Source organism: Globicephala melas, chromosome 14 (assembly GCF_963455315.2).
Source record: "Globicephala melas chromosome 14, mGloMel1.2, whole genome shotgun sequence".
NCBI classification, from domain to species: Eukaryota; Metazoa; Chordata; class Mammalia; order Artiodactyla; family Delphinidae; genus Globicephala; species Globicephala melas.
In genome coordinates this window covers 87255680-87283533 of record NC_083327.1, presented here as the reverse complement: position 1 = coordinate 87283533, position 27854 = coordinate 87255680, and the positions used below count along the sequence as shown (strand labels likewise).

The following is a 27854-nucleotide window of genomic DNA, read 5'->3' as shown; positions in this document are numbered from 1 at the left end:
GTTTTGTATCTCACTCAGGATGGCAGAGTCAGGCGAAGCTGGGTGAGAATTCACACTCACACCAAGGCAAACACGCCACATCCCACACACGGCACCCCTGCCCCCCTGCCCTTGGAAGCCACATACCCGTCCTGTCTAGAAACATCCCCAAAATGGTATAAACAGGTAACACGGGAAGCCCACAGTCAAACGTATATTTCCAAAAAAAATAAAGATCTGGATGTAATTCACAGATACAGTTTCTTTGGAAAGAAAAAAGTGACCCCGGGTGTCCATTCTAATTGCTTTCTTCCCATGTTTATTCCTGTAGCAACAGACCTAAGTAACCGTTTCCAGCCTGAACCCGAGTCCCAGACAGGGGAGGGAAGCGACCCAGCGCCGTGAGCCCCGGCGAGGACCACCCACCCCAGAAGGACCTCAGAGCCCCTGACAGAGAATGGCCCAAAACACACCCGCTTCCATCCTAACCTCTCTCTGCATCTTCTAGATTGTTTTATCAGTGACAGTCTCACCGACATCACTCTTGAAAACCTGAATCCGGGTCCCTTTTATTCCACTCTTTCCTCCGCATGGACCCTAATTCTCCAGGGTGCTCCCTGGACCCCTGACCTGTCCCCACCCTCACCGCATTGGCCTCAGCGAGTCTCACCAAGGTCTCCACCGCGGGAGCCTCTCCTGCCGCTGCTCAAGGACCCCGAGACCTGGGTCAGCCCTAGCACGGCACCCCTCTCTCTCCAGGACAACAGACAGCTGCCGCGTCCTTCTCTCACTCACAGAGCTGTGGGCAGTCAGCGAGGGGTAAACACATCACTGCACCGAAAATGTGCCCTAGAAATGTTGCCTGTTTTTCCCTTTAAGTTCTGTAGAGTCAGGAGACGTGACAAAAGGAAGGTAAGAAAAGCAGGATGATTTTATATTTGGATGCCTTACAAAAGAAATCAGAATATTTCCCATTGTCCAGAAGGTCTCACGTTAAGACCAGTGGTTTAAGCTAACGCAGCTGATTGCAACCTATTTTAAAAAACACTGTGTCCACTCAGGCTAGTATCCAGAGGTGGCCACATTTCTCCAAACTCGTTCTCTTTGCAAGTGGACAAACAAAAGAGGGTTTTACAAAACCGAGATGAGAAAGAGAAAACACAAAGCAACATTCTGACCCAAGCGACACTGCCTCTGGTGCACTGCCCACCCTGGTGTCCTGCACACACCGTGGCCCGGGAAGGATGCCAACCCAGGCTCCAGTACTCACTCACCGAGTGTTCTGGGGGTCTCCCCATCTACAGGGTGAGGAGAACGGGGCCCATCTGCATCGCCCCGGGAGTGCTGGATTCAGCAAGGTGCACACAGTCCTGGCACACAGTGCCCCCACTCCGAGCGTGGCATCCCTTTCTCCCCGGGGGGGCAGGATTGATAAGTAAGGGCCCAGACGACTAGCGCAGCAGAGATGCCTGCTCAGAGGAGGTGACCCTGCAAACAAGCATCTTACTTCAGGATGAGAGGCCCTGCACTGGAAGATCTTTAACCCTCATAACCGGGAAGAAATGACAGGCCAACTCTTGCGAGTCAGGGTGGAAAATTAAGTGACTTTCCTAAGGCCTCACAACAGTTACAGTAGAAGCAGGACACAAGCCAGGTCTCCAACCCTGAGTCGATGCTCCGGAGCCCCGAACAGAGAAAAGCCTGATGCAGTGGGGTCAGCCGTAACCACGGCGGGTCTCCCGCGGGCAACATCCCAGCCCTGGCTCAGCTCCCAGGACACGCAGGAACCAACCCATCATGGGAGGCACCGTGCCGTCACAGCCTCACCTTTGTCCAGCCTTCGGTCAACGCCCCACCTGAAGGCGCCCATACCTGACCCAGGGGGAGCAAGACGCTCCTGGAAAGGAACAGGGCTCCAGGCGCCGCTGCTGGGATGGCTGCCGGACAGCGACGCCCTCACCTCCATCAGCCACTGGCGATCTTAGCGAGGCCGGCCCCGCGGGTAAGCGTTTCCCCCGGGACTGCCCACAGCGAGGAATTCTGATACGCTCCAGTTCCTCTCCATCTAATCACTGGACCCGAAATACCCATCCCAAAGGAAACCAGAACCATCAGGCATAATCGGGGTGGGAGGGAAAGAGAGAAGGTCATGAGTCCAAGTTCCGGCAAACCCTGGAACTGGGAGCACGGAGACCTCACGCACGATAAGTGCCCCGACCGAAGTTCGGCCTTAAGACTTTTCTTTGATGAAATGTGGGCAGATTTCAATGGGCAAACAGCCATTTGAAACCCACGAGTGTCTCCAAGGTCAGAGCGGCGTGAGTTCACCTTCCGGGGGGTCTTTCTTCTAAGGAAACCTTCAGAAAGGATGCTTCATGCCCCACATAGCGTGAACTTCCACACTTGCTTTTGGAGAAGAATCTGCATCACCTGGAGGTCGACGTCTGGGGCTGGGCAGCAAAGGGTTCCGATAGGGAGGTAAGTCCTCGTGCTGTTTGGGTCCAAGATGGGTCTCGGGCTGGAGAGGCCTGGCCACAAAACTCTGGCCCCATCTGCAGTGACACTTCCCCATCGGTCCACCAGCAAGGGGTTCACGCTGTTGTCGAATCTCCACGGCGCCTCGTTTGTCCCTTTATTTCTCAGCCGTCCTGGATGGCTCTGCAGAGCTGGGGCTTCCCTCTTTGCTCTGAGGCGTCTGTCTTGTTGGCACTCCGACCAGTGGTCCTCAGAGGACGGCCCCAGGGCCCCTTCCCAGGAGGCCCACGAGGTCAGAACTATTTCTCTAAATACTGAGGTGCCCTTTGTCTTCTCAGGCTCACAAGGGACTCGTGATGACACCTAAGGGAGCGTGTATTAAAAAGTTCCCAGTTTTGATACTAAGCATAAATACTGATGAATATAAACCATGTTTAAAAAGCCCTTTGGGGGCCTCAGCAAGTTCTAGGAGCATAAAGGGAGTCTTAGACCAGAAGGTTTGAGAGCTGCCGACGTAGACCATAAACTTGAATTATTTGAGCCTAAGAACCTTGTGCTATACGTTCATTTTCTAAGGGAGCACGTGGTAGGCCCTCCTGATGGCAGCAGACCCGCGTAAGGCCCCGTCTCCACGTCTCCTCCGTCTGCACACGGCTCTGCCCGTCGGACAGCTGAGGAAAGAAACGTCAGGAAGACAACACCCCGACCCCAAGCAGGCCGGCCGGGGAGGAGCCCGGTCTAGGGCCTGCAGGACCGGCTGCCTCGGCTGTGTGGCCAACAGATGTGGACAGCCCGACTTAGCGCTGGGCAGCTGTGAGAGCCTTGAAATCCGGGAAATTTCATGCTCAGGGAGGATCTGACCCCACAGATGAGTGACGCGGAGAAGAGAGGCCGCCCACCCCCAGGGGTGGGGACACCCGGAGGGGGCATCTGAGGAGCCGCTGAACTGGCAGAGCTGAGCGTCCTCGAAGGAGAACCAGGCAGGGGGGCTGGTCCCAGGCCCGGGGCAGTTTCCTGCAGCTGCCGTGATGGTTTCACACTGTTTGGGGGAGTTTAGTTTCAGATGTTTGCAGCTGGCTCAAACGGTTCTGTTTGCGTTTTCTTTCCTCAGTCAAGCCAGACCCTTGGCGTACCGCGCCTCCTTCAAGAAGACGCCCACACCTGTGCGGGACTTTCGTCTTCCGCCAAGACACAAAGAGCAAAGGGAAGCTTCCCTCTGTCTCCGAGCGCCTCGTCCCGGCCGCTGGCGGGATCCCCACGCCCTGGTCAGGGGGCTCTGTGCCCACCGCCGTGCAGTGAAGGACGAAGTGTACGTCTCCCAGCAGGACGCGAATAGGATGCTGGACGGAACTCTAAGGAGGGCAGGTCTTACTGAAGTGTGTCGTGCCCATTTCATAATCTGGGTGTTAAGTCCCACGATAACCGTATTTAAACGTGCAGCCGTGAGAAGCAGTAGCTGAGTGGAGAGCGGTCCCCGTGACGACGGGCCCTGGGTTCCGGACGGTTCCGGACGGTTCCGGACACCACGCTGCCCGGAGCTTCGCCTCATCCCGCTGGTGGCCCTGATGGCCAAACATTCCCCAGAAGCCCTTCCTTTCTCAAGGGAGGAAATCTGAAGACACGTTTTGGCAGAAGTGTTCAAACAGAGCAGGTCACCAGCCAAGCCCCAGCCAACAGCGCGCCTGGTACCACGTTACCTACTAAGGCCACGTTTGGGCCCAGTGTACGCAGAGGGCCTCCTGCCATCCCACAGGCTGAGAGCCTGCAGTACCTGCAAGAGAAGAGCCCTCCGGCTGTCGGGACCAAGTGGGGGACAGAGTGTGACCTCCACAGAGGTCAGCAAGGCCAGACCCAGGTCGGCAGTGAAGAGAAAAGCCGCTCTGTCACATGGCACACACGCCGGACGCCTGACCTCAGCCCAGATGGCTGCCCGCAAGATTGAAGCAGAAAACAGGTGCTCCAGATGCCAGCTGACTCCCCAGGGAAAGGTGTGCTCCCCTGCCCCCACCCCACCTCACGCAGGCCCCGCTCCGAGCCACCCTTTCCTGGACCTCCTCCATCCTGCGGGGCCCCGGGCTCCCAGGTTCATGGTGACCTCCGGCCTGTGACACAGGGTCCAGGCTCAGGGCACCTCGTCTTCACACCGCAAGGCCCCACGGACCGGCTCGTCTTCCCTCCCTGCCACACCTTCTGTGTCACTGGGGCCTGGACACCCCATGTAACCAACCTTCATCCCCCCACCGACCCCAGCACGGACACTCCCAGCACCAGGCAACCCCCAGCATCCTCCACCCACTTCCTGCCCTCCTTCTGCTGTTCTGAGGGCCAGGCACAAAGCCCGCCCACAAAGTGGGGTGTTCAGCCACAGAAGCCGTGTCCCTGGAGGAGAGGGCCGTGGGGACACCGGCAGAAACCGTGTCCCTGGAGGAGAGGGCCGTGGGGACACCGGCTAGAGGCTGGCTCGGCTGTCTTTCCCAGGCACTTGGACAAGAGGAAGGGATGAAAAGTGAAAGGAAGAAAAAGTTTCATAAAATATGCTGCCAAAAATAAATAAATAAAGCAGAAATAAATGCAATGAAGGATTAGAGATGTTCCCACCAATAATACCTGTCTTACACTTTCCATCCACAGAAGAGCATTTCAAATACACTTCTTAGTAATTAAAATTATGTTATCTTGAATTCTTCCCAATACCCAAGTTTTCTTTTCAAATATCTCCCAAGTCCCAGGGAGCCTTTCTCCCAGGCTCGTGAATGCTCCGAGTGTCTTGTCGGAAACATGTTATTTCACGCTCTCGTCTCCCAGAACGTCTTTCAGCAGCTCTGTTCAAAGCGGCAGCAACAGGGCCCACGGGCGGCCTCGAGCACAGGGAGCGATGCTTCCTTCTGGCTGAGACTGAGGGTGAAGGTCCACGGCAAAGACCTGGGTCACGGAGACGGGGAAGCAGCCCCCGAGTGAGACCAGCTCTGACAGCTGTCAAGGCTCCCCTGGGTGTTCCCAGAAAGACTTGGCCGAGAACCTGCATCTTTTCCGTATCTTCCTGTACAACATCTAAACTCTCATTTCTTTGCTTTTAGACCTTATTTCTGGTCTCTATTAATTCTATTCCCAGTCATCGACCCATCCACAGCCAATTACTGAATATTTTTAAGTCTTAACACTGTTTCAGAGCCATAAATAGACCCACACAAATATAATTAGCTGATCTTTGACAAAGGAGCAAAGACATTTCAGTGGTATAAGGATAATCTTCTCAACAAATGGTGCTGGAGCAAGAGGACATCCAAGTGCCAAAAAACGAATCTAGACACAGACATCACACCCGTCACAAAAATTAACTCATAATGGATTATAGGCCTAAATGGTGAATGCAAAACTATAAAACTTCTAGAAGGTAGTATAGGAGAAAATCTAGGTGAACTTGGGTTTAGTGATGACTTTCTAGATACAACACCGAAGGCAATGATCCATGAAAAAATAATTGATAAGTTGGACTTTATCAAAATAGAAAACTTATATTCTGCAAAAGACACTGTTAATAGAATGAAAAGATAAGCCCCTGACAGGAAGAGGATATCTGCAAAACACATGTCTGCAAAAGACTTACAAAAATACACAAAGAGCAGTTAAAATTCAAAAATAAGAAAACAATGCAAGGGAAAAATAGAAGACCTTCACCAAAGGAGACTCACAGATGTCAAGTAAGTACGTGAAAAGATACTCAGTATAATATGTCACTAGGGGACTTCAAATAAAAGCAATAATGAGCTACCACTACACACCCATTAGCGTGGATAAAATCCAAAAAAAACCACCCAAAAACGGACAACACCAAACGCTGGTGAGGATGTAGAGCAACAGGAACTCTCACACGTTGCTGACGGGGGTGCAGACGGCATGGCCACCCTGGAAAACAGTGTGGCAAGTTTGTTACAAACCTCAACATGCCCTCACCATATGAGCCAGCAATCACACTCCTTGGTATTTACCCAAGTGAGTTCCCTATGCTCGCGGGAACTCGGTGCTTTCTGTAAACCTGAAAGCACTGTAAAAATAAAGTATGTTAAACATAAAATAATTAAAATACTGTTCCACATCTGAAAAGATGTGAGTGTGAAATTCTAACAACAGAAACTGACTCCCCCACAGTCTTTGAGTGGCTTCTCACTTATGCCCACGGGACTGGTCCCCGACACAATCGAGACCCCCAGTCATTCTGGGTCCTCACTACCATCTTATTGGCTCAAAACTCTAATCTCCACCTTATGTCACATCTAAAATGTTACAAGTCACATAGGAAATTCACAGGCATTCAGTACTGACTTAATCATCTATTAGACGTCCACTGTGGCCTTACAAATTATAAAAAGGCACAACAAGGGAATAGCAGGCAGTAATTTTTAAACAGAGGCAAGACATGAAACAAGGAGAAATAGCCTCAATAATTTATTAACATCTGCTTCAACCCGTAAGTCCTCTTCTTCCTAGGCAGTTTGGTCATAACATGTTGTTATTTCAAAAGTTAAAGCAATGGCTTTAGATAAAACAGTCCAGTGATCACGAGAACACATAATGATTGGAAAACACTTAAAATGTTTTTTAAAAACTCTTCAGTTAATGAAAACTCTCTTCCCAAGCAGAATTTTAGAGGAATTTTTCTTTCTTTTCCTCTCTTTTAGTTTTAAAAACTGACTTCTAAAATGAAGAAAGAACCCATCTTTCTCTCGATCCAGAATCACACCAAAACAGAAAAACAAAGTATTTCCAAGTGTCCAACGAAAGAAAGCATGCCTTTCAGCTGAGGCTAATGTTGGACAATGTGTTTCTCAAGTTAAGTTCCAAAAGTCATGAGCAATATAAACAGGGGGTCAGAGGGAGTGCTTCTTGGCATTCCCAGTCAAGGGAGCAGCTGTAGATAAAGACGCTGGGCCACCCCCCTTGGCCGGTGTGCTGTCCAGCCTTCTCTACACATCTTCCCAGCTACTCATCTAATAGGTGTGCGTCCTCCAGCACAACCGAATGTGCCACACACCTGTGATCTGCAAAATCTGCTCTATGAAGTCCACAGGCATACAAAGTAAGGCAATCGTCCATTACAAGAGTCTATAAAGCCTTGCACGTTGCGTTTATAATATCCATTACGGCATGAAGATCACGTATTTCTTAAGAACCTGCACAGCTGTGTGAACACTCGGGGTGGCCTCAGAGGGCACAGAGAATATTGGAAACAAACATCCCTGCTGGCAGGAGCGGCAGACACTGAGGTGGCCTCATAAAATACAGGACACTTCTTCTTAGTTAATGTAAAGCTGTACTCGGCTGGTTTTCAAAAAAATAGTAAAAAAGCATCACAATGAAGAAGCATCACCCGTTTTATGCAAATCAAAACTACAATGAGACATCACCTCACACTAGTCAGAATGGCCATCGTTAAAAAATCTGCAAATAACAAATGCCGGAGAGGCTGTGGAGAAAAGGGAGCCCCTCCTACACTGTGGGTAGCAATGTGAATTGCTGCAGTCACTGTGGAGAACAGGACGCAGGTTCCTTAGAAAACTAAAAATAGAATTGCCGTATGACCCAGCAATCCCACTCCTAGGCATGTATCTAGAGAAAACCATAATTCAAAAAGATGAATGCACCTCTATGTTCACAGCAGCACTATTTGGGGACTTCCCGGTGGTCCAGTGGTTGAGACTCTGCGCTTCCATCACAGGGGGCATGGGTTTGATCCCTCATCAGGGAATTAAGATCCCACGGAAAAAAAAAAAGTCATAGCAGTGCTATTCACAATAGCCAAGACATGGAAACAGCCTAAATGTCTATCGACAGATGAATGAATAAAGAAGATGTGGTACATATATACAATGGAATATTACTCAGCCATAAAAAGAGTGCAATCATGCCATTTGCAGCAACATGGATGGACCTAGAGATGATGAAACTAAGTGAAGTAAGTCAGACAGAGAAATATAAATACCATATGATATCACTTATATGGGGACTCTAAAACACAACACAAATGAACTTATCTATGAAACAGAAACAGACTCACAGACATAGAGAACAGACTTGTGGTTGCCAAGTTGCGGGGGGGGGGGGGCGGGTGGGGGAGGGATGGATTGGGAGTTTGGGATGAGCAGATGCAAACTATTACATATAGGATGGGTAAACGACAAGGTCCTACTGTACAGCACAGGGAACCATATTCAGTCGCCTGTGATAAACCATAAGGGCAAAGAATATATATATATATATATATATATGTATAATATGTATAATCATATAATACGTATCTATATATGTCTAATCACTTTGCTGTATAGCAGAAATTAAACACAACATTGTAAATCAACTCGACCTCAATAAAAATGTTCAAACAGAAGAATGTCCACTTGATATAAGATATTTGTGGCCATTGAAGCCATACTGAGTTTGGAGGAAATTCTCAATTTTGTCTTCAGCCAACATTTGGTACACTGGAATAAATTTCAATCTAGTGAAACGTGGAAACTTTTATCAAAGGTTGATGAGAAATTACCCAGATAGCGTTCATGAGTATTACACTTCGTTAACCAAATACAAAATCATTCCTGTTGTAAGGGGACTTTTCAAGAGAAAGATGCCTGGAGCCCAGGGTGACTGCAGAAAAGAAGAATGCAGAAGGGGGCTGGAGATGTACATAAAGGGGGCACACCAACAGCCCCTTTACCTCCACGCTGAGCCGTTTTCCTGATAGGTTTTGCTTTCAGTGCAAACACCCAAATCCAAGCACAGTAAAATCACTCTACTCTGTATGTTACGGACTGAACTGTTTGCCTCCAAAACCCACAGGGTAAAGCCCTAACTAACCCTCACTATGCCTGTATTTGGAGACAGGGCTCTTAAGAAGGTGATTAAGGTTAAGTGTGGTCACAAAGGTCATGGGACCCAAGTCCTTACAAGAGGAAGCAGACACCAGCACCGCGAAAGCCCGTAGCAGAGGCCATGTGAGGACACAGAGAAGACGCAGCTGTCTGCAGGCCGGGAAGAGCCTTCTCACCAGGACCCATCCTGCTGGCACCTCTGCTCGGACTCCCAGCCTCCAGGACCAGAAATAAACAGCTCCCCGCCCCAGTCTGTGGTGTTTTGTTAAGACAGCCCTAGCAGACGAATACATTGTACGAAAACTCGATTTTTTGAAGAAAGCCCAAGGAACCTTTCTCTGCTGAAGATTAGCCCAACAGAGGTTGAAAACAGGGAAGTGTGTTCATTGACAGGCAGGGTTGCCAGGCAAAATACAGGGTACCGGGTGAAATGAGAATTTCAGATAAACGAAGAATAGTTTTAGTATAAGTATATCCCATGCAAGTTTTATACTTTTTTCTTTTATAACATTTTCTCCTATCCCTTCCCCACTCAGACCTGCTGTTGCTGTAACTGTTGGCCAACTTCACCAGCTGAAAGAAGAAAATTCAAGTTAGAGGGAGGAAATTTTCCAGCAGGATTAACACCAAATTCCACCCTCAAAGTTCAGGCTAGTCTATGGAAGAGGACGGTATAAGGGCATATTTTGGCAAAGCAGGAAGACCGCTGGCTCTGGGGGCACGAAGGCCTCTGTGAGGCTCTGTGGGCGGCAGCGGCAGCTCCCTGTCTTACCCAAAAGGGGGTCTCAACTCTGGGCGACAAAGGGAGACCTTAGTTAGGCAACAAAAGCATGAGCAACAAAAGAGAAATAGATAAATTGGATTTCATCAAAATTAAAACCCCTTGTGATTCAAAGGGCATTATCAAAAAAGTGAAAAGATAACACACAGGACGGAACAAAATACTTGCAAATCACATATTGGATAAGGGATCTGTATCTAGCATACATAAAGTCTAACAACTCCAGAACTAAAGGCAGATAACCAAACAATAAAATGTGCACAGGATTTGAACAGACATGTCTCCAAAGAAGATTTACAAGTAAGCGCCTGAAAAGGTGCTAAACGTCCTTAGTCATCAGGGAAACGCAAGGCAAAACCACAAGGAGACTCGACTCCACACTTCCCAGAATGACTGTGATCCAAAAAATGGAAAATGACAAGTGCTGGAGAGGATGTGGAGAAATCGGCATCCTTGTGCGTTGCTGATGAGGACGCAAAATGGTACATCCACTTTGGAAAACAGTTTGTCAGCCCCTAAACATGTTAAATGTCGAGTTACGATGTGACCCAGCAATTCAACTGCTGGAGCAGTTATGAACCCAAGAGAAAACGTATGTCCGCACAAAAACTTGTGTGGGAATGTTCATAGCAGCACTATATAGCTGACAAGTGGAAACGACCCAGATGTCCATCAGCTGATGAACAGATAAATAAAATGTGGTCCATACATACAAGGGGAAGTTACTGAGGCGTAAAAAGGGATGAGGTCCTGAGACGCACGCTGCCACATGGATGACCCGTATGAGCTTAATGGTAAGTGAGAGAAACCAGTCACCAAGACGCCATGTGGTAAGATTCTACACACCTGAAATGACGGAACAAGTCCATCTACAGAGCCTGAAGCAGATTTGCGGTCACCAAGGGCTGGGGGTTGCCAATGGGGACCGATTGCTAATGAATATGGGGCTTGGGGTTTCTGGAGAGATGAAATGTTCTAAAACTAGGTTGTGGTGATATCGCACAACTCTGTAACTTTACCAAAACTTCTGACTTGTACACTTCAAACTGGTCAATTGTACGGTACGTGAATCCCATCTCAGTAAAGCTGCTTAAAGAAAACACACAGCATGGAGTGTGGATGGGCAGAGGTGGCTTAAGAGGTTGCAGAATGGGCGGCCACCTGGAGGCCACCAGAGGCCCTAGGAGGCCCTCGGCCTTATGGTGAGGTGACCCAGGGAGCCGCTGCAGAGCTCTGAACAGAGACGTGGCTCTTGCTTTAAAAGCTCAATGTCGAGAAAGCTGCAGTGGGGAGAAGGACCGAAGCAGAAACGCAGATGGGGAGGCCTGGAGACCCTCAGAACCCAAGCGGTGACCCAAGCCAAGCGAAGCCCAGATGCCTCAGTGGGCCCGGCGCTGCGGGCCTGGAGGGAAGTGGACGACGTGACACACCTCAAAGGCAGGACAGAATGGAGGTGTGAAAGGAAGGGGCACACAGCATGAGGACAACTGATATCTGTGTGGCCTTGGCCTAGTCCTCCGATGCCTTCCAGAAACAGTGCTTTGTTTCACATACATGTGTAATTACAAGAAAACACTTGAAGATGGCCAAAACCCTGCTGATAATAGTTAACACGTGTTTGCAGTGGGACCCAAATGTTCACATAAATGAAAATCACCAGAGAAGCTGCTTAAAAGGCAGCTTCAGAGCCCCACCCCAGAGGCTCCAGTGTTCTGATCGAGGGTGAGACAAGGAATGTGCATTTTAATCAGGATTCTAGGTCTGGTGGCACAAGTTTCAACAGGCAGCACCGGTGCTGTGGGAAGCATAGGCAACCAGCAAGTACAAAGCAGCACTGAGCTTCCCGGGGCGTGAGCACAGGGCTGGGGAGACGGGACCCAAGCACACACCCATCTGCAGCAGAACGGAAACGTACGTATACGTAACATGAATACACACTCACAGGGGGGTGTGTGTGTGTGTGTGTGCAACCATACGAATGATGCAAAAGGAAACATAAGCTAACCAGTGAGACAATCACAGGACCTAATCACGCAGGGAAGCTATATCATATTTACTGTTTTCCTAGAGGCTGTATCCAGGGCTCAACCAGCGCCTGACACGCAGAGACCTTGGACAAGAGACCGGCTTCCGGCAGCAGGATGGAGGGAGCAGAGGCGGCAGGTCCAAGGCCAGGCTGGACCTGCAGGAGGGGTCTCTGCCCTCCGTGTGGCTCTCCCCTTCCTGAAACTGATCCACGGATGAGGCCACAGAGCCCAGGAGAGAAGGCCCCTGGGTCCCCGCACGGCCGCAGACAGGGGCTCCCCCGGGATGGTCCCCAGAGCAAGGGTGAGCCTGTGAGCGTCCTGTCTAGACACGGGATTGCGGGTGCACTTCTTCCAACATTTACACCTACCCTTCCTGATAAACCCCGGTGTGTCATTTAGAGACCTGTGCCCCCATGATGATCATACAAAGGAAACCGGAACGTTAGGCGAATCACCTGGATTTGCTGCTTAGGTAAATTTTTGCACTTTTTGTATGTCTGCGGTAAGATAGGCTGGTACAAAAGATCTAAGTAGTTTGAGAAACTACTAATATCTTCAGGTCTACGTCTTAGTACACAGAACCGCAATATTACTTAGATAGTCTGTGTTTTGATGCAGCTGTTTTATTAAATATATAACTTAAACGAGATCTTTTTTAACAGGCTTTTTCATCTGAAACACAATAGCCTGACGTATGCTGGCTTTAGCCACTAATGGGATTTTCAGGCAAAACCAGAGGAACGCTTCCAGACCAGGGCTTATCTGAGAGAGAAACTCAGGATGCAAGCAAAGAGGAGAAAGATGATAACTATGAAGACGAATGAAGGTAAGGGGAAAGGTTGCATCTGTCAAAAAACAAAGGTAATTTTCTGATAGAAAATAAGTACTTCATACATGCTCGATCGTATACAGACACTTGCACACGCCACACCATTCCCGGGACCGAATCAAAATCCTTAACAACTGATGAACGTTTTCCAAACTCGCCGGCCACACAGCCAGGTCACGCAGGGCCTTGTCACCGGCCATGCATCATGCTTGGGCAAGAGCCGGGCATCAGTCAGCAGTGTAAACGGCGAGGATGACAAGACAGGGCCCATGGAGAAGAGGCGGCCATCGGCGGAATAGCCTTCCACTGTCCTTGCGGGCGAGGCGGGAATTCTAGTCTGGGTTTCACCATGTGAGTCGTTTCCAAAAAGACCCCTCCACTGTTTATGAGCCGCATCAGTCCCGATTCAGTCTCTAATCCAATGATGGGAAGACCACAGAAAGAGGGCCACGGCGATACCTGGTCTATTAACGTTCTGCTCACACGTGTGAAGAGCAAAGAAGAGACGTCTCGTCTGGTTCACGCAGCAAAGAAGCCCAGTACAGGACACAAGCCTACGAGCCTCACCGCCACAGAGAAACCTTTCCTCAGCACTGCCAGTCCCATCATACACTTTCTAGAACCTGAATTCTCCAAAGCAGGTATCCAGTAACCTCTGTAGTGAACACACACACGCGCGAGTGACAGAGATTCTCAAGAAACGTCCTCTTGTTATCTGCAAAGTCCAGGCCTGAGCTCGCATGTAAACAAGTGGATATTAACCCCAGTCCTATTTACACACTGGACTCTGATGGCCCCGCTGGACGCCAGGGCTCCCTGGGACACGCCCCGATTCCCGGGAGGTCAGCTCACCGTTGCCGTGGAGATGAGGTGCTGAACTGGTGCTCAGAGCGGCTGATCGGGACCGCCGTGCCGTGTGGGAGCCCAGCTCAGCCCCTGCCCTTCCCGAGGCCCCAGGGGCTCCGAGCTGTAGCAGCCATAACTCTAGTCAGAAGGAAGCCTGAGCTAGACCCAGGGGCTCGGGGAAAGGGACGGCTGGGCCCACAGCAGCTCAGCTCACTCTGTCCCGCGCCGTGAGCGGTCCATCTGGCCCCCGCCCCGGTCCCCTGTGCTCCATCCCACGTGAAGAGGGGCTTCGTGTGCGGCGCCCCTTCTGCCTGCCTGGGAGCAGTTCTGCCCAGGGTCACCTCCCATCACGTCCCTTCTGGAGCCACCGCCCTCCCCAGAGGACAGCCTGGCCAGGCGAGAACTGCCAGAACCCATCCCGGTGCTTCCGGGGCGAGGCGGGCTCCTCCCATCCAGGTGCTTCCGGGGCGAGGCGGGCTCCTAACCCACCGTCAACAACAGAGGCACCTCCGGAAACTTGGACCGAAGTCACATCACAGCAAGGTGGTTGGCTTTGAAAGGGACGCGAGTCTGACGTGCAGTCACAGATCCGGGCTAGACCCCTGCCAGCCACCTGGAGATTCTGAAAGGTGTTCTCACCCACAGGACGGGGAGAAGTGGGCTATGTTACGCATTAAATCACAGAGGGCTCTGCCTGATGCAAAGTAAGCGTTCCACGACTTGTAGGCTGTGGCTCCACAAAGGGCACTGTTTAACCTCAGTAACTCAACGATGGGCTGAATCTCATTCATCCAGAGGATAAAGAGGTCGAACGCCCTTTTTGTTTTCACACGGTGAGGGTACAGGTGTCTGTGTGTACAGAGGCTGGTGTGTGCCTTCAAGCAGCTCAGATACAATTTGCTTACTTGCGTTACTTTTTCTGTACTTCTGCTGAAATGCTGCATCCTGATGATCTAACCAGAGTTTGGATACTGAAATCTAAGAATTAAATAAGATTGGAATTAAAACTCCCTTTTATAGTCAGGAAACTTGGATAAATTGTCTTGTACATTTTTAGGTAGCTTCATTGATATCGGTAAACAACACACTTTTACAGGGCCCGTTTAAAAGGAGCTATTTGATTTATTTTAATCTCTTCAAGGGACCAACACTTTATAAGAATGTAGTTGGCACCTTGATGTTTTGTAATGTCATGTTTGAAGAATGGAATAGAAAGGGAAATGAGGAACTAATACTTTAAGGCTTTAAAAGGAAGAAAGAAGATAGAACTGGTGTTCTGTTCCCCCAGGGAGTGCAATTTACCATGATTTAGAGCAGAATCAAAAGACAATCATCTTTTGGCAATAAGTTTAATATATGCAATAAAACAAAACTATCAAAATCCCGAATAAAACAGAAAAATGTTCCCACTGAGGGGGTCCCATAAAATTGTGGAACATCCTGAGATACAGAACATCTCTTGGATATAAAACAGAGCTATTTTTAATGGTTTAGGGAGGAAAACATATTTTTCTTCCAAGTGGGAGGAGGGTTTCAGAGATGGCAAAACCGGGGCCTCTACGTTTTCTCCAGTTCACCTGCAAACCTTAAAAAGACCGCAAAACGGAAGACCACTAAAGCCAGGGGCTTGTTTATCAGAGCCGGCTGAGCGGCTTGCGTGTGCCCTGGGTCTGCAGCCATCCGCAGCGCCTTGGAACTCAGGGCCCACCTCTGGAGGCCTCCGAGGGCCCATCTCCTTGGCTCGACCACAGGCAGAGAGAGAAAGCAGACATGCTCCCCTGCCAGCTTGGGATCTGAATAAGTAATGAAACCAAACGCGCGACGATGCCCCAGTTCGCGCTCTTGGTCTGCAGGAAGCACCACCCGCTCTGAAGCCGCTGGGAGCGGGCGCTAGTGCCCCCCACCAGTGCCCACCTCCTAGCTGGCCAGGCTGGGCCTTGCGGAGGCACCGTGACCCCAGATGGTGACAGTGGCCGGAGTAGGGTGGGGAAGACCCTCAGCCTTCCCAAACTGCAGATTCCTAAAGCAAATGGACGAGGGGGTTCCCATGCATCACGGCTGAGGCCAACAAGGGTGTTTCCAAGGGGGACTGTCACACAGCACACGTCAAAGGACAACCCACTCCGGGACCTTAGAGCTCACGTTTCCGGGGGCAACCGTTGGAGGTGTGGGGCAAAGCCAGAACGCATCTCTTTCCCCAGAGCAGGGCAGAGACGCCGATGCAGGACCCATCTTGCACGCTGCCCGCCCGTGGACCCCAGCGAAGCCCTGGGTCCCCGCAGAGCCCTGCACGCCTGGTGCACTGCAGTGTCTGCACTGGAGAACAGGGGCCCACTCAGCGGATAAATTGTTTATGTGAAATGAACAATGAGACAACAGAGAGCCCTCTGTGCTCTCCTGATGGAAAAGATTCAGAGTCCGCCTGCCCATGCCACGCCCCACGGGCCGTCATGGGGGCCCCTCCTGCTGGGTGAGCATGCCGAAGGGTGGAGGGGAACCCCCTTTACTCAAAGTCACCCATCTAAACGGCGCTCTCTTCTACAAAATGCCTTCACGGGAACATCTGTGCTTGACCGAGAGACTGGGGGCCACGGCTCGGCCGGTGACGCGCAGTCGGGACCTGCTGGATGGGTTATTGACCCAGCTCATGAAGAGCTAGCGAGCCGGGGAAACGGACTGCACGGGAGCCTCCGTCCCAAGTCTAGAAGGGATAGCTCCCTGGAACGCGGCCCCTCCACTCCCTGAAGGGCTGAGGGAGGAGCCCCCCGCCCTGCCCTGGGGACCTGCGGGCGTGGACTGCACGCTTGGGCTCTGTGTGCTGGGTCCCGTCACGAGGGCGGAGCTAAGCGTGCAAAACGAGCCCGGAGCAGACGGGAGGAGTGACACTGAGCGTGCGCGCAGAGGGAGGGCGTCGGGGGGCGCGTGCAGGTGGGTGTGCGCAGAGGGCCGAGACGAGGCCGTCTGCGCGCCAGGAGCTGGGCCCCCAGCAGACCCAGCAGTGACCGAGAGTTGAGAATATTTGAAAAGCAAAGTGTGCCTTCCCAGGAGCAGGGATAGGAAATAAGAATGTAGGTAAGACAGTGCGCGGTTTGCTCGGGGAACAGTCTGAGGTCTGAGGACGAGGGCCAGGAAGAAGGGTCTTCGGGGAAATGAGAAAGGGGACGAGCGGCAGGGTCAGGCTGGAAGACACAAGAGGGTCCATCCGCATCGCTCGTCCGCAGCCACCGTGGGAAACGCCCTTGTGTCCTCACTCCTCCAGCTTTCTCTGCCCCGTCCCCTCAGTGTGATGAAGGATTCGAACTGAAGGTTTAACGGCTGACAATGGCTGTAGGCAGCACAGGTGCATTTTAACAGGGCCCCGGCTGCGTCACCGGGGTCCGGCTGGTGAGCACGGACAGCGATGCCAGGCGCCCCCATGTCTCAGTGGGGCAGAGGAGGTCCCCTCTCTGAAGGACAGTGGTGAGGATCACGGCCGGGGTCGGGTGGTCAGGTGGCATTGCAGTTCCCATCCTCAGAGACCCTGCCCATGCCGTCTGGGCTTGGCTGTAACTGCCTTCTCCTCCTCTGAGATTCGGGGATGGGAAGTGCAGCAGCCCCACTGGCTTGCTGTGTCGGCGGAGCAGGACAGAGGGGCAACGAGGCATGTGAGGTACCAGCACGTCGTAAGCACGAGAAACGTTAGCCGCTCTATTATCACTGTTGCTCCAACTAACAAAGAAAGTGCATTCTTTAGTATTCTAGATTGGTTTAAAGGAAATCAGGCAGAAATCTAGAAGGTACTTAACGTACCGCAGGGCAAGAGGATCAGTTTAATAAACAGATATAAATTAATTTGATATAATTAAACTGTCACAAAATCTCTTATCTGGTAAAATCTCGTAATCAATTTTTATAACTTCCATAAATGGAATGATAAAGTTGAATATAATAAGATGATGCAAGAACATAAAGAAATAGACACTGTCAATTATATATTAATAGAAAAAAACCGAGTCACGCATTCTTAAGTAAAATGCAGTTTTAGGTTTTGGTCACTCACTCAATGTATATTGAACCATATAATGAAAATGATGCTTTTCCTGCATAATGAACCAACAGAAGAATATTCCATTTATATTTATATTGAACTTCAATTACTAAAAGTCTAGCAGTGAAACTGTCATGGTATGTACATTAGATCAAACTTTTAGTTATTTATGTATTTATTCTTTGTTTCATTTAGTTTGCTTTAGATAAGAATGCAGTGATACCATCAAAGTGGCCGTGGAACACATGGAATAAATTAAACAGGTATTGAGTGCCTAGCACGTGTAAATTTTCATAGACTCGGATTATTTTGTTTCCTTTACAGGGAGGTCCCTTCTGAAAACGACTATCGCTTTATGCTCCAAAGTACATTTGCCCATATACGCACACGGCCTCCCTCACTACGCATGGCAATCATACTCCCCAAGTTTGGTCACGTAAGTAATATTATGTTATCTTAGTGCAAACTTGGGGGGGGGTACGGGGGATAGGACTTTTAACTGATATGAAGAAACACCAGAGAAAAAAAGCAATGCATTCTCAGTTTGGCTTCTTCTATAAAGGAACATGAAAGCGTACCAACAAACAAGGTAAATTTTTAAAAACACAGAATAACAAAAAGTCACGACTTATTTATGTTTTGTTAAATAAATGTGTCTACTTCTACCAAAAAAGATTATTACTAAAAGTATCTTTTAAAAATAAAAATTAAGTACAAAGGAAACTCTTCCGACATTGAAATCTCAGTGACAATGGTGGTCATTCCGTAAAATCTATGATTGTTTGCCATTTTATCACTAAACTTAGTAAAGTAAATACTATATTTAACATCTTAAAATACTCACTAGGGTTGACTTTCTTTGGACCCTCAGAAAGAGCATGTATCTGAACAACTGGCATTAAATAGAGATATAACCTCATAATTTCATGCCCCATGTCCTCAAGTCAACTCAATGTCACCTTTTTGTGTTCTACACATGTAGGCTGATTTAAATCAAATTACAGTGTAGGGTAACTTACGTAAACTGGAATTTCCTGAAGCGTTATTTTCAGTCCCACTAAGTACTGCAAGTCTGCACTGTTTTTATTAGTTAATTATAATTGACAGGTCATGTAAGGCCTGAAAATCTGGTAACAGAAAGTAATGGGTGAAATACAGACGTACTTGTTCTGTGAACTTATACGGAACTAACTCTGTCAAACCCTGAATAGCTTCCTACTGACAATTAGAACTGCTTTTTAAAACAATGTACATTTCCAATGACATTTTTACAATAATTTTATATTTGTTTCTCAAATTAACTTGGAGTACTGCCACACTGATGTTCCCCTGGGCATCAGTGAAATCCCCTGAATTTCAAGGTCCCCCAATAAATCTGAAACATTCAATGTTTGAACCAGTTTCCCATGTACTAGTCTATATGGTACAGAAGCAAACCAAATTAGGCAAGTTTTGGAAATACGGTGACAAGACGGAACAAAACTAACTTGGTTTCTAAAGTTCATAAGAGAAATGTACAGGTTAATGTCTCTATGCAAGAGGAAAACGTATCCATAATGATAATTTCTGAGCAAAAGATGTTAACTATTCTATAATATGTTCTATAACTTACCATATTTAATAAAACACTCCGATTTGAACTGTATTCTGGTGGGCAAGCCACGGCATTAGTTGCGTGACTCATTGGTAGCCAGGGAAAAAGATGTGCTCTGCACGTAACTTCCAGAAAACAAGACCACTTTCCAGGTCCATTAACTAAGTCACACTGGGCTCCTTTTTACCTGAATTCTTATTGGTTTTGTTCTGTCGACTTTTAACTTGTTCAGTCCAAAGCGTGGGGTATCGTGATGCAATATCTAATGAACCAAGATAAAATGATGATTATTTTAATTCATCATGAAAACACAAAGTCTCTGAATTAAAGATTTCAGCAGGCAGTCGAAAAGCCCCCAAAATCAATACAATCAGTAAACACACATTGTAGAGATTTTTTTAAAATAATAAAATGATTATGTGCAGGAAACAAAAGGGAATGACAACATACATTTTTAAAAACTTTAGCATATGCCTTTTTCTTTCTTTCTTCATCCAAAAGTATAAATAAAAGTGATATGAGTCCAGACAGGCTCCACTGGAAAGAACAGGTTTTGGCAAAAAGTCCCAAAGTATAGAAGCATACCCTCGTGTGGTAAAGATGGATATTCATGTAACACACAGGGTCGTCACTCAGTTGAAAGATTCAACACAAAGTGCAGTATGTAAAGCGTAACTTTTGCCTACAGCATTCTGGGAACAGATCTCTGGCAGTAATATTACCAAATGTAACTGAATATTTACGGTGCGATCAGTACACCACGTGCCCGAGAGCCACACTGAGGCCGACCGGCTGGTCACACGTGCCTTTGTCCCCTATCGGCTTTGTGACGTCGGACACGCTCTCATCTGTGATACACGTCCTGAGGGCTCAGTGGGCTCAAGTAACAGAGTCCATGGCATTTAGTACCAAGCAAAAGTTAGTCCTCATGATCATCCTTGTTGTTATTCTCAAGGCGCGATGTCATCCTACCCTCTGACCTTTATTTATTTATTATGTGCACTCCTTACGCTTGGTCTTCAAACCTCACCCCCCTTTCGACCCGAGAATTGGTCATACAGTGGCAAATACCTACAACAATGTATTAAAAGGCTAAGAGTAGGCAATCCATCCTTCTCGTAACCACAAAGTTCAGTAAGCCTCTGAAACACCTCTATACATGTGACTTCGCAAAACTGGTCTTTGTAAGGGTGGTGATCACATGACATGAAGAGTGAGCGGGGGAAATGGCATATGCTAGCGCACCCTCTGGAAATATATATTTCATGTTATCCAGATAAAATCTCAACTCAGAGACTTGTGCTTAAAGAGAGGCCTCTGCGTGTGCTGTGTGAAAGCACCGCGGCAACACTCAGGGGCCCTCAGGAGGGACGGCGGGGCCTCATAAAGGCGGAAGAGGCCAACCCAGCCTGTCCTGAGCACAGTCCTCGCAAGAGGACGTGGCTGCACACCCAGGCCCGCGCCCCACCCCCAACACAACTCCCCACCGACACTCACCTTCCTCATCTCCTTGAGGCTGAGTCTCCAACGCTGGAGCTGAGGCATCATCTGAATTCAGAACGGAAAAGATTTGCAAGGAGACTACAATTATGAGAGTAAGTGAAGTAAGTGTGCATACAGGATGGACCCTAAGGCTTGCATACACCCCCACGATCCACCAAACCACAACCCAGCACTCAGCAAACCCTACAGAGGCTCAAAGCTCCAAACAGACCCCACGGGGACGGGGTAGGTGTGACGCAAAGCACCGGAGCCAAGCGGACGGATGAGGGAGGGTCCGCAGGAACGGGGGGCTGGGGGGCTGGGGGGCTGGCCTCCCTGCTGTGCCCCTGCTTTCCAGAGTGGAAGGCAGGGATGGAGACCCAGGCCCTGGGCTGTGCCCCGTGGGTCTCTCGACCCCTCAGCCCTCCTGTGTCGACACGTGAGAGGCTGGTGGGGAACCCGGTGAGAGCGTCAGAGGACAGAGGGACGAGTGTGGAGTAGAAAGCTCTACGCCATTTCACTGAAAACATTATTCCAAGGACACAGTCTTTATTGAATTAGTTGAAAAACACTCGTTGGCTCCCTGGTAAGCAAGCCTCTAGAAGCCCCCCAGGCAAGGGGGCCCCAGCCAGGGACGCTGTTACAAGGCACACTGCGGGGGGCTCTCGAGAACCAGCCTAGTGTTTTTATTCATGTGATTTTTTTTTTTTTTAACAATTTCGGGATCAAAATACAGCAAGCAGTGGTAGAGGGAAGGGGCAGCCACATGGCTTATGTAGTTAACTGTGACCCATTACTATCCCAGCTCTCTGAAGAATAAAAATGAAGTTCTTTTCAGGGGAAAACGAAAAACAATATTTTTTAAATTCTTGAACATTTAACCATCTCCAGAAAAGAAGCTTGTTATCTGTCAAAATACTGACAAAACGTAGCATCATTTATCTGAAATAGGCAAGTCTAATAGTGATAGTAGCAATAAACCGGAAGTATTTCGCTATCGAATATTCTATCATCTTCTTCCAAGAATGAAACGGGGAACATATTTAAAACATATCTGAAAGTCTTAACAGAACACACTGAGAAAAGTCTTAGCATATTTAAACACCTTTGGAATGACAAGCAGAAAGCACACGGTTAACGTTGCCCGTTTCTGCTGAGGCCTGAGCAGGCCACCGCGCTGGCGCCAGCAGCCCCCGTCTGACCCCTGCGTCCAGGCCAGTCTGAGTTCTCAGCCGAGCTAACCAGGGCGAGAGGTGATGGCGGGCGGGGGGCGTCCCTGAGGGACAATGAAGGTGCCGGCCCCCACTCCTGTCCCTCCCCCGCCCCTAACGCCAGCACCAGGGGCCCCTACGTTCCTGCCTTGGCCACAGGTCCCTGGGCAGCGTGGTCCTCCTAACCCACCACCAGGCTCTGGCCCCCGGAGAGTCTGTCCCGGTGCAACTAGCCCACTGGCACCTACTGGGCTCAGCCTCAGAAAATGAAGCCAAACCACGGGCAGCTGGGTGCCTTTCACTTTCCCTCCGGGGAGTTTGTTAAATGTCTCTTTTTCCCGGTCACCCAGCTTCGTTACTTATTCTCAGGTATTTCCTCTGACAGGCACGTCTGGAGATCAAGGGGCTTCAGTAGAAGGAATGTGTTCTTCCCTTAAATCCACTTCTGAGCCCACGTGCCAATTCCCTGGGGATGTTTTAAAACTTTTTCCCGTGGATTCGACCTGTATCACCATGAACAGGATTGGGTGTGGGCGCCTGAAAGAGTGTTTCCCTCCGTCTCCCTTTCAGCCTTTGACTCCTGTTTCTCACCACGAACATGTATACTTCCTCTCCTCTAAAACGTACCAGAATGCTCACCCCATCTTCATCTCCCCCTTCCCAAACGGAAACCCTCGTCCGAGCCAGGGTCCTGACCCCACCTGCCAGTCCCTCTCTCGCCTACAAACTGGGCTCTTCTCCCCACCTGGGAGGGTCTCTGCCCAGGTCACACCTGTCCCAGCTTTCACACCCACCGTGCTCCACTCACCTCCTCCTCTGTGAAACCGCTCCAATTCCGCCCTCGTCTGCGCCCGCCCTGCGTGCTGTCTACACAGCTGACATTTACTCGTGTGCCAATCTGTGTGGAGCTCATGGATTTATCTTAATGATACAAAGACTCTACAGTCTTTCCAGGGCAAGGACAGTGGCCACCGTGACTTCAGTGCACACTTGAAAGACCTGGGCTGAATAAAACTGGGGTCTTTTGACTCCGTATCACTTTTCTCTATTACTGGTTCATATACTATAACCTACCTCAGGGAAAAAAAGTACTTAAGATGTTGGTACATTATTTTTATTTCATCTTAAAAATAAATTCTGACTTCACGGGTTGATAGAAAGACAGAAAATGTGTCATTGGGACCAACGGGTGACAGCTGAGGAAAGGGCAAAGGGGTCACGGTGGGCTTGCGGCGGCCAGCGGAGATGCTCCAGGAGCTGTGGGATGATTTCCAAAGGAAATGCTCCCTGCTCCGTCAGGTTCCTGTGGGTACTGGTCCCAGAAGGAGTGACTGTCATAGATGGAAACAGCGCCTCTTTCTCATGAGGAGAGCTCCATTAGTGACCTCCGACAACTGCTATGCTAGAGGCTCGTGCCAGCCCTGGAGTCCCCTGCACAGATATGGACCCGGGATGAGCCTAACACCGTCCACAGGCGGTCCCAACACAAGCCACGTCTAAGAAGCCCTGACGCGGACACGAGTGGGTTACCCAGCAGGTCACGTGCCCGGCACCTGCCTGGTCCCAACAACCCTAAGGGTCGAATAAACGTTCGCTGAATGAATAAATAATTAACAAAGAGCTTCCGCTCTCATTACCATCACCGATATACATTGACATTTTAACTTGAGAAGTTATTTTAAGGCATAGATTGGATTAGCTGTAGTAATATATCAAGGAAGTTCATTTTAAGATAGTTACCTGTTTTTCCTGTGCCTTCCCGTTGGGGTAACTTTTCATTTACGGAACCTAAAAGAGGAAAATAAGGGATAAAATTATTCTTGGCTCCCAAATGGTCATCACTAATTGTTACACAAACATTTTATTCCATTTTGACTAATTCACAGGGCTTTGTCACTTTCTAGTTAAATTACACAAGCTACCTAGTGCCCTGGGGTGACTCTGTCATCTGAAATCACAAGCCCAAAACTAGGAAATGTAAGATTAACTCCCATTTCTCTGGCCGCCTGGCCTGTGACGTACATGAGAGCCTCTAGGGTACAAAATATAGCGGTTTCTCCGCATGAAAAATATGATACTAACCTTTTAAACGTACATCACTATGTGGGGATACTTGAGTGAATTAGATTTTTTTTAAACTTTTAAAATGTTTTAAACTTTTTAAAAAGTAATAAAAAGTTATTCAACTAAAGATAAATAAAAATCCTGGTTTCAGCTGAATTCTGACTTATGGAAAACTGAGGAACCATCTTTTTGTAAGGGGAGTACAGCAAGTACGCTAAGGTTAACTCATCTATAATAAAATTTTAACAATTATATTACACTGAAAGGTTTATATTACAAACAGGAGGCACTGCTCTGCCTTCCCCATAGACTGAAACCGTCATGGCAGCAACATTTTCCTCACCGTTATCACACCTACTCAAAGGAATCAGCAAATTCTGTTCAGCATTAATCTGGAGTTTATCTGCCCGTCCAGTTCAGAATATTCCATCCAGGATTCATTTAGAATTCCCCTAGTCATATGCTAGCAAGACTCCGCAGCTAAAACATCTCATGAAATCAAACTTGAAATTCATTGCTTGTTTTTTCAATTTCGAATATCACATTGAAATACAGACTTGTATTTATACTAAAGAGATAAACTTTAGGACAGTTTGAGAATGTTTATCTTGTCTTGGAAATATCACGGTTCTAGAGCAGGAAATGTACGAGCAGATCGTTGTAGACTCAATCCTGAAGGACGGGGCAGACAGCGTAAGTCAGGGATGCTGTGCATACTCTCCAAGTGTTGACAGTAATGATGCTGAGGGCGTGGGTTCCCCTACACGCAGCCCAGGGGTTACAGGAAGGAGCAAGATACAACAGTAAACCCTAGGTGGCCCGAGCGCGGTTCTGCAGAAGACACAGCCTGTCCTCCCCGCCAGCTGTTGTCTGAAATACCTGAATCATAGGCATCTGGACATGCAGTTCGGTCAATAGATGAAAAGGACCAGATTTTCCTGGTGCATCTATTTGCACAATATTTGAGGTGCTCCCCAAAGCAGCTATTGGTTATTTCCCAGCTGTGGCCGATACCATGCAGTGAAATGCTACATGCTTTCCAGCGTCAAAACACAGGGTTTTACTTCTGGTGAGAATTCCCAGGGATATAAAGGGAGCTCGTTGTGTGGCCTTCTGACAAAGCTTTCAGGATCCTACTTTGCTCATTTCTCCCTTTGTAGCATCTCTCTACAAATCCAGATTTCTTAAAGGGCTTAAGTTTCTTAGTCATCGGTTTATTTTTATCATGTGTTTCTGCAGTGAGTCAAAAAATGTTTTCTATTTTGACTGGGAAATGACAATATTTCAGTAATATTTCTGAATACGACTATGTAGGTTTTAGTCTTCTGAGCTAAATGCAAACATCCCAAATAAAAATTAGAAGCCCCCACCCCAAGAGAGCTTCTCAATTGAATCAAGATAATATTTTGTAACCTAGGGCCTGAAGTCTGCAAGCTGCTGGTTCACGCTTTGATTAGCGGCTGAGGTCTGAAGACAACGTTTAGAAAGTATCTATGTACTCCCTTGGCTCCCTTTCTGCCTCTGAACCAACCAATGGCGTGGCTTGTTGCTCCTCAGCCACACCCCATCCAATCAGTGTTCACTTAAATAAACCTGCACGAAATTAATTCCATCTTGTTCCTAAGGTGGAGAAATAATTTTAACATAGAACCAAGCGTCCCTGGATAACCTGCTCCAAATATTTTGCTGCACAGAACTGGCGGGGTGGGGTGGGGGGCAATCCCAACAGCGTGTGTACTTCCTCATCCAACTGCCTCTGGACCAGAAGCCCCTCCATGCCTTCCTGCCCCAGCTTCCCCCAGCACCCTGTCCTCAAGGGCTCGGGAGACAGGTAAGCATCACTTTCCACACAGCAGTGCCACTGGGCCAAGTAGAATCCAGGAACCCAGAACCACGACGCCACTCTTGTTCTTTCATTACGTCTTTCTGGAGGTAAGAATTCGCTGAAGAACTCCCAAGAGTTGGAGCAGGTGAGATTCCAGGATGTAAGTGCAGAAAGGGAGCCTAGAAATAGGAGTGTGGATGGCAGTAAACAGCTCTGCAGACCATGGGCTGGTTGGCTGAAGCTTCAGACAGGCACACTCTGCCCCTCAGATTCCTATTTCAAAGGACACATTTGAATTCCTTCCATTTGTGAGATCTCATCCCATTTAAACGCTACTCTAAAAGGGTGGCTTTTTTAGCAATTAAGGTATGCATTTCTGGTGGAGGAAACCACAGAAAGACAATGTGAGGAGACTGTCTACAGTCAAGGGGAAGAATAATGAGCCCTGTAGTCCTGAGTCCTTGGTTCAAATCCAGCTACACTCACAACGCCAGCTTGCTGCCAGAACAGCGCCAAGCAGGGTGCAGCGTTTGCTGAAAGGGTAGGTGGTCTAAGAGGGGCCCTTTTCACAAGCACTCGATGTACTTTAGAAATGGCTAAGGGGCAGAGGGGCGGCAGCGTGTGCAGCCAGAGGAGGGCAGCTCACCGCAGGCAGGCGCCTGCTGAGCAAGTACACTGATGGCCCTTCAGAGCACAGCTAAACGAGCTGCAGTGATCCGTTCCTTTCTGGAATCTCATGTCCAGGAGCAGATTCGCAATGTCACGTGGCTTTGCTTCAGCCAGAGGGGGAGAGAGAAGGGAGGGAGGAAGGAAGGAAGGAAGGGAGAAAGAAAGAGAGGGAAAGAACGAAAGAAAGAAAGAGAGAAAGAAAAAGAAAGGAAGGAAAGAAAGAAAGGAGGGAGGGAGGGAGGGAGGAAGAAGGAGAGAAAGAGAAAGAAAGAGAAAGAAAGAGGGAAAGAAAGGAAGGAAGGAAGGAAACAAAGAAAGAGAGGGAAAGAAAGAAAGAGAGAAAAAGAAAGAAAGAGAGAGGGAAAGAAAGAACAAAAGAGAGAAAGAAAGGAAGAAAGAAAGAAAGAGAGAAAAAGAAAGAAAGAAGGAAGGAAAGAAAGAAGGAAGGAAAGGAAGAAAGAAAGAAGGAAAGGAAGAAAGAAAGAGAAAGAAAGAAAGAGGGAAAGAAAAGAAGAAAGGAGGAAAGAAGGAATGAAAGAAAGAAAGGAAGGAAGGAGGAAGGAGGAAGGAAAGGAGTAGAAGCAGAGAGGCTACAGTCCACCATATCTTCTGGATGAGCATTTCTCTCCCTGCTCCTTTGAGCTAGGTCACTAGACTGTTGACCCTGGGCTCTGAAAGCAGAGGTGCCACAAAGCTCCGCACCTAAACCAGGTCTCACCATCCTTCTAGGCTCTTCCTCCAGGGTGAGGACTAACCAGGTCTCACCATCCTTCTAGGCTCTTCCTCCAGGGTGAGGACTAACCAGGTCTCACCATCCTTCTAGGCTCTTCTTCCAGGGTGAGGACTAACCAGGTCTCACCATCCTTCTAGGCTCTTCCTCCAGGGTGAGGACTAACCAGGTCTCACCATCCTTCTAGGCTCTTCCTCCAGGGTGAGGACTAACCAGGTCTCACCATCCTTCTAGGCTCTTCCTCCAGGATGAGGACTAACCAGGTCTCACCATCCTTCTAGGCTCTTCCTCCAGGGTAAGGACTTCTGGCTTTTCTCAGGAGCTGTCTGGCTGCTCTGCCTCGTACTTTCTGGTCAGGACCATGTGTGGATGACGTGGATAAGCACGGCGACTGTGTGTTGTGCGAAGAGGGCAGAACATGGGTGACAGAACGAACATCACTACCTACC

The 27854-nt window shown here is 48.7% G+C and overlaps 1 protein-coding gene across 3 annotated transcripts in view; it reads right to left on the bottom strand.

Moving 5' to 3' along the window:
- The window catches only part of SMOC2 (SPARC related modular calcium binding 2), a 153077-nt gene that overhangs the window by 59548 nt on the left and 65675 nt on the right, over positions 1-27854 (bottom strand). For 2 of the 3 annotated variants that reach the window (XM_030852932.2, XM_060283372.1), the window contains exons 5-7: positions 23858-23905; positions 20922-21005; positions 19612-19686 (exon numbers count right to left, since the gene is read on the bottom strand). In XM_030852932.2, the coding sequence (XP_030708792.1) occupies positions 19612-19686; positions 20922-21005; positions 23858-23905 (207 nt within the window). The remainder of the gene's footprint in view (positions 1-19611; positions 19687-20921; positions 21006-23857; positions 23906-27854) is intronic. The other variant, XM_030852933.2, reaches the window with a different exon arrangement.